Raw genomic sequence first — 14,688 nt, 5'->3', positions numbered from 1 at the left:
TAATTGGTTAAGGAAATTAGAGGCTGAAATCTTTTTAACTTTTTCTCACGAGGATCTTGAAGGTTCAAGCATCAATAACTTGAATCATTGACCATGAATATTGTTTCTTGTTGACCACGCGTGAATATTTTATATACTTTATGTGAAATGCATGCACATTTTTAAAATAATATGAAGAGAACATTTTTGTTTCCATGTTTCAATATTATAATATATAATATGAATCATGTAATATGATAATAACGTAATAAAGCAACTCATCAAATCGTTTACGTTTTCTTTTACATATGAGAGAATTTAAGGGTTATCTACAGAACGATTAAAGTGTGTAATGTGAAGATACATGTGATGCTTGTAACTAGTAATAGTTGAGTATCTGTATTCTTCTGCATAGCTTATTTCAGGAATAAATGTTCGAATATTTGACTTAGTTCAAATTTTATAATCTATAATAAAGAAAATGTTAATTTTTTTTTTTTTTTACATTTCATATCAAAATTTCATAATTTGAATTTTATGTTAAATATACAACTATTTTACGTAATAGATAAATTACAAGTATTAGCAAAGCCCATATTCACTATTTTAAAATCTCTATTTAATTTACATGTAATACTCTTAATAAAATTAATTTCAACATTCAACTTGACTCTCAAAATAACTATATTACTCCTTTTACATCTAGCCTACACAACTCGATCATCCACTGCCACCCCCTTCTTCCCCCACCCGAATAGGCTAATACGGAAAGACTCAAATGCAAAATTACCCTTAATAAATTAATTTATATCATTTATACGTTAACTCCTAAAATAATAACACCATCTTATTACATTATTAACCTAGATTACTCGCCACCATCATCATTGATGAAGTCGCATATCACGGGCATCTGTCAAGTATTTAGAAAACATAAAAGTCCAACCGTTATTGTATGTAATAGATTTTCTTGATATTGTTCGTATTAAATAAAATTTTTGTGACAAATTATGATAACACCGTCGATCTAAAGTCACGTTAGTCGTTAACAAAACGTTCTTGATATACGTCAAAGTGTCAAACCAAACCCATTTAATGGTTTTTTTTTTTTGACAAGTGAATTTTACTTCAGACGCATATGATGTGTGCTAATCGCACAATGAAAGGGTCTCACATTAAACAGATCTTAAATAGCCTTTCTCACCATACCACCTCCTTAATTGGAAAATACCGTCGAAGAGAACTTACCAAGGCTCGAACTCGAGACTTTGGAGTAAACTCCCCTGGGACCCGTATAGCCATGGGCGGTACTAAAAGTGGGGGGGGCAAGGGGGTCCAATGCCCCCTTCCAAATTTAAATTTTGTCATGTATTTTTAAATTTTTTTATAAATTTTTAAAAAATTTCTATAGGTTTTTAACATTTTGCCCCCTTTTAGATTTATTTTTCATAAGTTTTCTAAGCTTTCCCCCTTTGGAATTTTTTCCTAGTACCGCCTCTGCGTATAGCAGGTTTAGTGAAACACCCCTAGCCACTGGGGTTTATCCCAGTGGTTCATTTAATGGTATTTAATTAATACTAATAACCAAACTATTTGTTGTTTAAAAAAAAAATAACCAAATTATTTCTTTAATAAGTAACATATGAATTTATAATTATATATTGACCCAACTGAAACACAAGTTAGTAAGTGAGATGACTATTTCAAACACCCCACAACCCAAACCCAGCCAAATTTTAAGCCCACAAGACAATCCTAGCCGTCCCGTTTCCTATCTATCTTTTGGGCCTTGAACACTCAGCCACTATGGCACTATCTACTCAGGCAGCTGGCTACTGGCAGTCCGCCCCTAGTCCACTACCGGGTACCGGCTTTAGTCTTTTGAAGTTTTTTTTTTCTTCAATTACTAATTTACTAGTAATTAAAATAAATCACCACTGCATCTTTATACACCAATACCATTATACCAACTCCATATTTGGTACAGAAATATAAAAATAAATTTCTCTAAATAACATAAGATTTTTATATTGATCTTGGATTACTTAAAAAGTATGCTAGCTCGAATGCTACATATTCCTATCAGAGATCTTTCATAAAAATATGCCATCTTATTGCCCAATATATCTACTTATGTATTGATCTATTTCGAAATAAGATTTATTATTAACAATAGACCAGATGCGATATCTCGAAGAATATAATGTCCTAGAAGATTATTTTAATATTGGAATGAAAGAATAAAATATGTTCCCAAATTAAAAGTGTCAACCGGACCACAACTTAAGATCACTAGAATAATTTATTTTTACCAATTTATACATTTGTTTTCTTTGAACCTAATTAAAACACTTTTTGCTACAATTATTCATTCATTTTATTGCTCATTGTCCAATGTTCTGTCCCATGGTCGGTGTTACGTGGCACTCTTTTATTCGTCAACCTCCATATCATAAGGAATCTCAAAACCTCGAAACCCCTACAAACTCGTATTTGATAAAATGGAATACCTTTAACACAATTTAAAGTTTCAACTTTCCCAATGCCAAGCAAAAGTTATTATATACACTAAAAATATGTTTCAAAAATATGTATGTATATATTATACACATATTTCTGGAATCGATCTTACTATTTTGTGGCCAATATATCATTCTATATATAAATGAATAATATTCGGAATTCATCTATATCACTCCACAAACATCTATTGCTCATTCATATATTGACATAAAGCCAAAAGTATCCACACTAAAAGAAAGGAAAAAAAAAATAACAAGCACATATGGCTAGGTACTACAATAATAATTACAACAACGTATCGTACTATGATTACGTGCGACAACTCTCACTCCCGATTCATTTTTTCTTCTTCGTATGCGTTGTTTTCATCTTCCTGTGTTTTACTTGGTACATTAACTACGAGTCTAAGGTCGAGAGATTTATGCACACTATGAAGATCGTCCTGATGCTCACGCCGGTCGTTCTTTTGCTTCTTGTACACTGGTTCTCGAGTAGAGATTATCGTAGACCATGGCTCCCTTCTTTGGTGCCTCTTCCTGAGAAAGATGCACTTCATCGAGCCGGGGGGTCTCCATGGGGTGTAGCCATTGTGCTTGTTTTCGTTATTTATATGGTGTCTTACCAATCTTCTATCCGCGAACGTTGGTATCCCCTAAGTAGCAGAAAATAAGTTAATAATTATATATATTTGGTCTAGATTTTTTTTTTTTTTTTTTTTTTTTTTTTTTTTTTTTTTAATTTGGGATGTCATATATGTGATTGATTTTCTTTATGGTCAATGTAGAATAATGATAACGAAAATCAATATTTGATGATCATCTTATATATGATAGTTTTTTTTTATGTTTGTGTAATTTTTTTTTATACAAAGAAATAATAACGTGGTTCTGTTCTCGGTATCTCAACACTAATATATTAGAAAATATATAAAAAACCCTCTTTAAAAAAGATTAATTCATGTACATGTATATCTTTTAGGTAAAGTTCCTTTGAAACCAGAAAATAAGTTTGATCGTACATGTAGTCGATCAGTAACAAAATAATCTGAGTACATGTTACAATCTCAACAAATGGGAGCTCTAGCTGGTCATCAAAGACAACCATTACCTTTAATCTTGCTTAGCTTTTTTCATAATTATGATTTTAATTGAAGTAATGATTTCTCTAAGAATTATGTTGATGTATAAGTATGATACGACATATGACGTGTCAAATTCATTGTGTGACCAACTATCTCTCATTTTTAACAAAATCTGAACCAACTAACTTTATAATTATCAGAAAGATCAATAAGAATAGATTTACAAACTTTACTTAACATAATCAAATGAATCTTGCATCAGCATATTAAACCCGAACTACCAGAAGCGCATCATATCTACGAAGAAGCATATTTGGAGATAACTATAAACCAACAAAAATCAATGTGTACTTTTGTAGGATCATTGTCCTTTATTAAGACAAAGTTCTATGTCGTAAAACAAGATGGGATTAATGTCCATTTATAGGAACGATCATCCTTAAACCAACATAGGATCAGTCAGGATCATTGTCCTTAAATAATAAAAAGCAACCAAATCACTCTTTTTATGTTTTAATTCATTGAGTCTCATTGAGAGAGAAGGATTATTTTTTTTTTTTAGCATACATTGTTGTTGTATATTAATTTTAGGTGTAACGATTATAGTTTGGACTATTTATAATGCCGGGAATCGACTATCGAGAGCCTTTTAGTAGATTTTTGTTGATTCTACACTTTTTGAGTTTTGAGTATTGGCATAGTCTTTTTGGCCCATTCTGCCCCCTATCTTCGGCCCAATATTTTAATACCTTTAAGTAAGGGCTATATAGTAGATCCAGCATGAGATCCATCTGTTTACGGCTGTATCTTGTATTTGTATTTATTTTCCCTTTATGAAGCGAATCTTTAGAATGAAATAGCCTTGTTCAAAAGTCGGTTTTGTCCCGCCCAACTAGAACCGGGTTTGGTCAATGGAGATAGAACGCGGGTTTGACCAAATCCGGACCGGGTTGAACCCAGTTTATGGTCAAAAGTGGGCCCTTTTTTTACCCGTTTTTAATAACCGAATCTGACCCGATTTTGAACTCTGTCTTTACCCGATTTTGAAACCGGAAACCAGTTTTAAAACCGTCGGATTTCAAACCCCAAACCGGTTTTTGTCAAACCCGGGTTTGACTGGGTTCGGTTTTGGTTTTCCTGGCCCGGTTTTTCAAAAACCGGTTTTTGTATGCATCTCTAGAATGAATTGATCATCAGAAAATATAAGTAACATGTATTACATGGGAAAAAAAATACAGTTTATTACTAACAATCTTTTAGTTAAGAAAAGTTAAAATATGAGAGTCTTGAGATATATAAGAATATCAAGGCTACGGGTTGATAAAATAGTGGGGGTTTTCTTATTAAGTTTATTAAAAAAGACAAACCTTTTTAACTCGAATATATATGGCTTTTTGTCGGAATATCCTGTGACGTTATATAGTTTTTTTCTAACATTCAGTTGGTATACGACATCAGGGAAACCTCACCGTATATATAACGAGATACTGACCAATGTTACATTTTTCTCAACTGAATGATGAAAATTGTTCATTTAACATTTTTACACAAGAAAAGGAGGTTTTCTCAACAACCAATTTTAGAGACAACATGGAGTCGTTGCGAAATGAAATTCTCCAAAAGTGTTTTTTCTTGTAGTATTATTCGTTCACTCAAGGATCGAGATGAAACATGCATAATAGTATTTCTTTGGTTAATGTTTTTGATAATAACATATATCATTTTTTTAATAGCTTTACATAACTATTTGTAAAGTAATTTCCTAGCATGTAGTTTTTTTTTATTGTTGATTTGTTATTATTTTTATAGTTGCATAAATATATATATTTTGTTTAGCCATAAAGGTGGTGGTCTAATCATGAAGACCTTATCTCCAAGGCTAAAAAAAATAAGAGTTCATTTAGATGTGGAAAACGTATTCTATATTTTCATTTCTAATTTTTTTAAAAATGAAAAGAGTTTTACATCTATAAAAATAAATAAAAATTTTAAAAATATGTTCAAAACTAGAAAAGTGGAAAACAATAAATAAATGTTCTCAAAAGTTTTTATAGAAAAACTGAAAAAAGTGTAATTTTAAAAAACTATGATTCGAACGTTTTTCTGTTTCCATGTTTTTTTGGAAAACATAAATTGAAAACAAGGGGTTTTCACCGACTTATAAACGCAACCTAAAGATTTAATGGCCGTGAAGGTTCACCTACCATGATTCCGGACTAGTTATAAAACGTTTAGACGTTTTCTTGGGATTATTATGAGGATTAAAAGTTAATTAAAAGAAAAAGTGTCATGGAAGATGTTCAAAAGAAAATATCTCTTTCGAAATATTCGAAAAGCGCCACCACCCGTACGTTGAATCCAAATTGGTATTGATTTGAACACTATTTGTTCACACACACTACTATGTTTGGTAAAAGTAGTTGTAGCTATTAGCTGTAGCTTTTAATTGTAGCTGTAAGCTGTAGCTTTTAAGCAAAGCTGTTAGCCAGAACTTTTATTTTTTTTACAATTGTTTGGTATGGTAGCTGTAACTGCAACTTTAAGAGGAATTTGTGTACTATTGATTACTAAAAACTTCATCGAAAAGCTAAAGCTTCTGAAACGCTACATCAAAAAGCGTTTCATTTTGGAGTTTTTTCTTTCAAATAAAAGCTAAAGTTGGTTACATCCAAACAAAACTCTAAACACAATAAGAGTTTTTTGTTCAAAATTTAAAAATAAAAGTTCCCCAAAAACTCTCGAAAAACTCTTACCAAACATAGTCATGAATGTTCCCCACTTACATAAGAAGGTAATAAGGGTATAACTGTGCATCTGATGTGTTAATTTGGTCATATATGTGCCACTAAAACTTCTACTTTGATTGGAGGTTAATTAGTTTTCGTTTTATATTCAGGTTCATTGTACGTATCATGGTTTTATTAAGTTAATTTATAAAGTCTTGACTTCCATGTCTTGTTTAATTCTTAGCGTGACTTCTTTTTATATTTCGAATTAGAGGGTTGGACATCTCCAAGCAATAAATTTTACACTAACTTTAACATACAAAAAACCGAGTTACGGTTAAGGATTATGTACACCAAATATTGGAGTTTTAAGTTAGTTTCTTCAATAAAAGTTTTAGCGTGTTTTGGCTAATCTCTTGTTTTTGGTGATCATTCATTCGTGTCTTTATGTAGATATAGTCAATAATATACATATAAAAAAAGGGTGGTAACCTGTACACCACTGAGTTTTAGTCGTATATCACAAATCATGCTTCGCGGTGTTGTATAATACAACACCTTTATGCATATTTGATGGTGTATGACTAAAATTAGGTAGTGTATAGATCATCTTCCATAAAAAAAAGGTTTTATGGCCTTTGGAAATTTTAAATCTGTTGTTGAATAATGTATAGATTACCTTAGGGATGAGAAAAAAAACCGTGACCCGTGACCCGACCCGGAACCGGCTCGAACCGACCCACCTGTAGGGCTAACGGGCCGGGTCACGGGTCAAGCTTTTGTGACATTTTCGGGTCACGGGTCGAGCGGGTCGGACCGGCCGGGTCGGACCGGCCGGGTCGGGTCAAGCCAAAAACCGAAAAAAAGTGAAGGAAACCCGTGACCCGCCTTAACCGACCCGAACCGTACCTTCACGGGCCGGGTCACGGTTCCTATTTTTATGCACTTGCGGGTCGCGGGCCGGGCCGGGTTTTCGCGGGTCGGGTCATTTGCACAACCCTAGATTACCTTACTTTTTTTATTTTTACATGATTTTTGTTTTCTCAATAGTCATGTTTCCTTTCAAAAGAAAAATATAATATTAGATATGTAGCTTCACTTGTTAGAAAAACTTGGCATCAACAGCATACTTAGAAAAGTTTTGTCTATATGAGTTTAATCATATCTCCACACTTAATATTGGTTAAATTCAAAGTAAATACGTATTGAAAAAATGATATGACAAAATAAATATGTAGGACCCACATTTAAAAAACTCAATAAAAACTCCACTTTAAAAGTGTGGATGGTTTTGTTTAAATCTTCATTTCATCTTTAAGAAAACTTTCTCCGCACTTTTATATATCAACATAATGGACATACCATTAGGGTATTTGGTTATGGGTTTAAATCTTGTCACATGTAAATGTGGTGAATGGTCTTAATAATGTTATACCCATCTACACATGGGGGAGCAAACCCTTTACGACATCGTCAAGATTCGAACCCGACGTAGCCGCATCAAAATTGGAGGTGTTAGCCATTTATCCGCTCTGTCCTTAAAAAAAAAATTGGACATGGATTTTTTTTTTTTACTAAGGGACTGAGTTCCAAAACTTGATTGAGACATTGAGAGCTCATATTTTTTTTTAGTCATTAAGTGTTGAGTTTATTAAGTGACTGAATGCATTAAAAATGTCAGTATGTATTAAGTAAAATATAAGTAATTTACGGTTATTTTTATGTATTAAGTAAAAAAAACATAAAATTTGATTAAATAGTTAAGTTTTTAACTATTAAGTTCATAAAGTAAAAAAGAAACTAGGCCTTAATCTTGTGAGATTTTTACAATGGAGTTTCAAAACATAATGGTATATATAAGTTTGTTTTTCAAAATATTAGATACCGTTTAAAGCTGTTTTTCAAAAAACTTTAATAAAAACTTAATTTTGTCATTTTTGTAGTTTTAAGAATGAAAATATATATATATATATATATATATATATATAAGTTTGAAGTTTTAGTTGGACATTGGTTTACACAATTATAAGTATTAAATGCATGAAGATTTATTTCAATATTAGTAATGTGAAATACAAACACTAGGCATTGGAAAAAAAAAAATTAACTCACTTAAAAAGCAAAACGATACTGAAAATATTGTAAAATACGGAGTAAAATTAAAGCTTATCGAATTAAATTATTAAGACAATACGTTTGATTTATATTCATGTATAATAAACTCGTGTACTACAGTATCATAAGCTAGCTAGTGCAATATAAATATCTGCATGTGGTCTCTCTATTAGTGAAGCTAGCCACCGAGCATTATATATCGTATTCTATAATATTCTCCCATATCAACCTCAAAAATGTCACGGCTAATTACCAGCCAATTATGGTCATGGTGGTGGGAAGTGATGATGAGCAATTGCGAGATTACAATTGTAGTTGTTGCTATTTCAGTAGTAGCCTTGGCTATTAATTTATGGTACAAAGTGACAGTTTCAAGCTCCAAGCTACCCTTGCCACCAGGTCCCCTTTCCTTGCCAATTGTTGGGTACCTTCCATTTCTTGGTCCTGAATTGCAGAAACAGTTAACCAACATGGCTCATACCTACGGCCCCATATTCAAGATCCATTTGGGATCCAAGCTTCACGTTGTGATCAACACCCCAGAACTAGCAAAAGAGGTGGTTCGCGACCAAGATGAGACCTTTTCTAACCGCGATTTAACTATAGCTGCCTCAATAATTAGTTATGGGGGCCAAGATATAGTGATGTCCAAGTACAACTCCAACTGGCGTAAACTTCGTAAAATATTTGTCCATGAGATCCTAAGCAACAAAAATCTCGAAGCATGTAGGTCTCTCCGGACAGATGAAGTTAGAAAAACCATCAAGCATGTTTTTACTAACGTCGGTACATCAATAAACATTAGCAAGATTGCTTTCTTGACACAGGCGAGCGTCATAACAAACATGATCTGGGATAACAAATCAAATAAAGCGGGGAAAGGTAGTGATCTTGGAGATGAGTTACAAATGGTGGCTTCAAACGTAGTTGAAGTTTTTGGAAAACCAAATTTGTCTGATTTCTTCCCTAGTTTAGCAAGGTTTGATTTTCAAGGCATCGAGCGAGACATGAAGAGGCAAATTAACAAATTAGATCAAATTCTAACAAGCATCATTCAAGACCGGATTAAATCCAACTTAGAAAGGTCCGAAGATAAAGTTGGGCATGAAGGGAAGAAAGATTTTTTACAAATGTTATTAGATCTGAATGAACAGAAAGATGCAGCATCACTTGACATCACCCAAATAAAGGCACTACTTGTGGTAAGATTTGTCTAAAAACTTTTAATTCAAGGTCAATAAAAAAAAAATTAATCACGGAAAGACCAACGTACTTTTCCATTTTAAACCTTATCAATAAAAAGTATAATGGACAACCGTGTACAATTGGGAAAATACGTTGGTCTTCCAATGATTAATTCAATTTTAATCAACGTTCGTAAACATCACTACAAGAAAAATGTTAATTAGTGACGACTTTGCTTAGTGACAAATTTGGTCACTAATAACCTCAATTAGTTACCATTAAGAAAAAGTGGTCACTAAATTTGGCCACTAAACAAACTTAGTGGCCAAAAAATAACATTTTTTCGTCTCTAAACAAAATTAGTCACGGACCTTTAGTGACGAAGAGTGACAAAAAGTGACCACTTAAAATTTGGTCACTAATTTATCATAATGACCAAATTTTCGTCACTAATTTTGTTTAGTGACCAAATTTTGGTCATTATGATAAATTAGTTACCAAATTTTAAGTCGTCACTTTTCGTCACTAAAGGTCCGTGACTAATTTTGTTTAGAGACGAAAAAGTGTTATTTTTTTGCCACTAAATTTGTTTAGTGACCAAGTTTAGTGACCACTTTTTCTTAATGGTAACTAAATGAAGATATTAGTGACCAAATTTTAGTCGTTACTAAGTAAAGTCGTCACTAATCAACATTTTTCTTGTAGTGCATGTACTTTTTAATCAACATAACTATATATTATATTGTCAATTATTTCCTTACATTCTATCTTCATAATTATGTCCATATTATAACTATACTCTTACACACAACTCAATATTGTTCTAATATAGATCATTTTTAAACCACACGTTAAAAATGAAAATAATATAATTCATCCCGGACGTGCAACGCACGGGTCTTAAGACCTCGTTACAAAGGAAAAACAAGTTTTGAGGTCGGACACCAACATTCATTATTATTGGGTTGCAATAATATACAACATCCACAACGTAAAATATGTTCAAAATTTTTGTATTTTGAGTTTCGTATGAAATATTTGGTTATTAGTCCTTTTTTAGTAAGAAAGATTCGCATGTATTAAGTATGCGGGATCATCCGTAAGATATTTTTTTAGCCATATATTACTACTTATTTTTTTTTTTATTAATCATGAAAATACCAACATACTTTTTCATTTGTACACGGTTGTCCATCATATTTTTTTATTGATGAGGTTTACCCACATATTTTTTTTTTGTATACGGTTGACCCAAAGTTGACCGGTTTTCCTGTGATAGTCGGTAATATTAGTCAACCGTGTACAAAAAAAAGTATGTGGGTAAACCTCATCAATAAAAAAGTATAATGGGCAACCGTGTACAAATGGGAAGTACGTTGGTATTCCCGTGATTAATCCCCCCAAAAAAAATATTCTTCGATCTACCAAAAACATTTAAAATTTTCATTTAGTTTAGTGCTGATCAATTGCTAAAGTACCTACTGTATTTTTCTTGCATCAGGATATTATGCTTGCTGGAACAGAAACAACATCAACACTTACTGAATGGGCAATGGCAGAAATTATAGAAAATAGCAATGTAATGAAAAAGGTTCAACAAGAACTAGCGGAAGTAGTGGGAGCAAATAACATAGTTGAAGAATCTCATCTCTCTCGACTAGAATATCTAGATGCAACTATTAAAGAAACGTTTAGGTTGCACCCGGTACTTCCTTTCCTAGTTCCACATTTACCAAGTCAAGACTGCACAGTAGGTGGATACAACATACCAAATGGTTGTACCATCTTTTTGAATGTGTGGTCAATCCATCGAGATCCTCGGTACTGGAACAATCCCTTAGAATTCAATCCAGATAGATTCTTGAAAAACAAGTTCGATTACAAGGGAAAGGATCTGAAGTTCTTTCCATTTGGATCCGGGAGAAGAATCTGTGCAGGTATTCCGGTAGCTGAGAAAATGCAAACATTTATTTTAGCTTCGCTCATGCACTCCTTCGATTGGAGGTTGCCAGAGGGAGAGGAGCACGATCTTACCGAAAAGTTTGGCATTACTCTACGAAAAAGAAATCCACTCATGGTTATCCCATCTCAAAGGTTGCACGACGTGAGACTCTATAACTAATCTTGCAAGATAGACTTGGCTATATATTAACGATTCATCTTGGTTCTAGTACCTTACAAACATGAGAGTTCCATTTTGGATGGTATCTTTTTATGTTTCATTGGTCATTTAACGATATAATATTATCTATGTTTAAGTTCTGTTTATGCTGATTATATCTTAAAACAATATTAAGATACTCGTCTATTTTCTTTTGGAAAAACTTTATATTGACTTATAAGAGTATATCATCTACACTTTTGTTCACAACTTAATCACATTGAAAATTCATATGTTTGTTATGTGTCAGTTTGCTCTCCATCAAATTTGTAACAAGATATATTTACTTATTGTATTAAAAATATAATACTCCATTAAAACCGATAAGCGATATATCGAGGATATATCGGATTTATCAGGGATATATCGGGAATATATCATTTCGGTAGACCACCGATAAACGATATATCGGATATATCGGCCGAGATAACTGAGATGTATAACCATGGTAATAATTAGGGATAATGACATTCGAATGTAACCACCTATGACAAAATGGTTATGTAATGTAATGATCTACTCGGGTGGCTAGGTAATGTATGCATCTATGTTTTTTTGGCTACACTATGTAAAATATGTACGGACCTTACATAGTATTTCAAAAAAAATATACATTCCTTACATTAATTGACCAAAAAAAAAAAAACGGTTCTTACATAGTATAGCCAAAAAAACATAGGTGTATACGTTACATAGTCATCTGAGTAGGTTACTATATTACATAACCATTTTGTATGCCATTATCCCGTAATAATTAACCCCCTATGTCACTCAGAAATAGAGACATGTGCAGGAGAGTTTCTGATAGCAAAAGTGACTTCCAGGACTTAAAGTAAACTATTCTTATGTGAACAATGATATTTGGTCTCACAATCTAGGCTTACGATTTTTGCTACTCGATTAATAGGATGTTTACAAGTATGTATAGATTTCTACCAAGTATATGTGATATTAACAAATGCAATAATCTTAATGAGTAGCAAAATTGTAGCTATAAAATATAGTAATAAATAGCATAGTTTTTTTTTTTATATCAAATCAAACCTACATTTACGTTACAGGCAGTGGCTCATTTTTTCCTGTCGTTCACCCTTCTAAACCTCAGTATTCTACCAGGTTTATGGCATCATCTTTGACTTTTCGTAATATGAATGTTGATGTTTGATGAACTCTATATGAATATTTGATAATAGTCTATCATGTTTGTTGTATAGACATGACTTGAGAGAAATAAATTGAACAATTACGGTTCCCTGTTGTGCTGTACTATTAAACCTAAATTGGGGTTATTCCCTTAAAACTACGGTAGAGTTACGTTGTTATTGTGTTGTAAATTTGTGATGATGTTGATCAACTAATGTTACGAAATTGATCTGTTTCATCATCTTTGGTATTTGTTTCATAATAAAGAAATTTTCAAGACCTTCACGATTATCATCATAAATGGGTCTCAACTTTCAAAATTTAATTCGAGTGTTCATCTGACAAGAAAGAAGTATAAATTCCTAAACCATAAAACAAAAAATCTTACCAATAAATTCCTTTTTTTTTGTTGTTGTTATTGTTGAACTTCAATCCAAACAAAAAACAAATATAATTTTTATCTTAATTTCTGATAATAAACACTTAGAACTAATCAAATAAAATTCACTTTCATAAATTTATAAGAGAGGTTTAACTAATGCAAACATCATAACAAAGGAAGACAGAATCAAACACTCAGATATTATAAAACATAATTCAAAAAAAAAAAAAAAAGCCTTTCATTGAAGCATTTAGTCAAACACTTAATATGGATAAAGAAAAACATAGCATCAAACATTAATTCATTAGAAGTTGTTCCAGAAAAACAGAGGCGGTACCAGAAAAAAATCTCAGAGGGGGCAAAATTAAAAATTCCGTGAAATATAAATATAAAAGGGGTTAAAATGTTAAAAACCTATAAGAAATTTTTTAAAATCGATGAAAAATTTAAAAATACATGACAAAATCTAAATTTTGAGGGCGGGGGGCAATTGCCCCCTTTGCCCCCCATGTGGTACCGCCCATGCAGAAAAACAAAATAGAAAGTACCAGGCGGTGATGGTGTGACCGTTGATATCATCATCCTTCATAAATGCATTACTTCACTGTATAGATACGAAAACGTATATACGAACAACATACATGACATCACTTTACTGTAACAAATGGATGTGGAAGCTTGGATTGTTGCAAAATAAACCAAACCACTTTTTAAATATTACGTAAGAGAGACGGATTTTTGTTTTGTTGAGATATTAACGTAAATCTGGAAGACTGGAACTGAGCATAATTAAGGAGCAGTGATATGATCTCAGGCTACATTGTTGTTGTACATGTATATTAACGGTAGTCTACTAGTCTGTACTCTGTAGGTGTCAGCAACGGTATTCTTAAGCCCACCAAACAAATCATAATAAGCTTATAGTCCATCAGAGAGTAAGCCCAGTTTACAAGCCCATCTGGTACATCTTCATGTTTTCCGATTCTTTCAAAAATATTAACAAATCATCATAATTACAACAAAATGTAAATATGTCATGTATGTTGTACCAATTCATTCATTATTTTAGCACATTTATCTAGATAATTCGATCTGTATGTGGTTTAATTAATTAATTTGCACATATCTATATTATTCTATAAAAATTATTTTAGGACATGCGAATTTACTTATTTACCATTACACACCCAAAAAAACATTATTTTAGGACATGCGAATTACTTATTTATCCTTACACACCCATTATTCTCCACCCGTGCTCTTCCATATTCTATAGCTCTCTTTCTTTGGCAAACACTCTCATCTTTCTTTGGCAAACAATTAAGGAAGTAATACACAAACCGACCAAAAATCAAGAGTCAAAAACAAGGTAATTGTGTCATAAGAAACTTTG

General features: G+C 32.2%; 2 protein-coding genes across 2 annotated transcripts; both read left to right on the top strand.

The window, feature by feature from the left end:
- The first annotated feature begins 2,685 nt into the window (after positions 1 to 2,685).
- LOC122586160 lies at positions 2,686 to 3,195 on the top strand. Its single transcript, XM_043758269.1, has one exon. It carries the CDS (start codon positions 2,765 to 2,767, stop codon positions 3,170 to 3,172), a length of 408 nt encoding a protein of 135 aa, XP_043614204.1. The 5' UTR covers positions 2,686 to 2,764; the 3' UTR covers positions 3,173 to 3,195.
- A 5,465-nt stretch (positions 3,196 to 8,660) lies between these two features.
- On the top strand, positions 8,661 to 11,731 carry LOC122586025 (labd-13Z-ene-9,15,16-triol synthase, chloroplastic-like). Its single transcript, XM_043758141.1, has 2 exons — positions 8,661 to 9,626; positions 11,111 to 11,731. Exons 1-2 carry the CDS (start codon positions 8,661 to 8,663, stop codon positions 11,729 to 11,731), a joined length of 1,587 nt encoding a protein of 528 aa, XP_043614076.1.
- The last annotated feature ends 2,957 nt before the right edge of the window (positions 11,732 to 14,688 follow it).

The sequence above is a fragment of the Erigeron canadensis genome, chromosome 1 (genome assembly GCF_010389155.1).
Source record: "Erigeron canadensis isolate Cc75 chromosome 1, C_canadensis_v1, whole genome shotgun sequence".
Taxonomy (NCBI): Eukaryota; Viridiplantae; Streptophyta; class Magnoliopsida; order Asterales; family Asteraceae; genus Erigeron; species Erigeron canadensis.
Note: the sequence above shows the minus strand (reverse complement) of the source record. Positions and strands in the feature narration are given on the sequence as shown.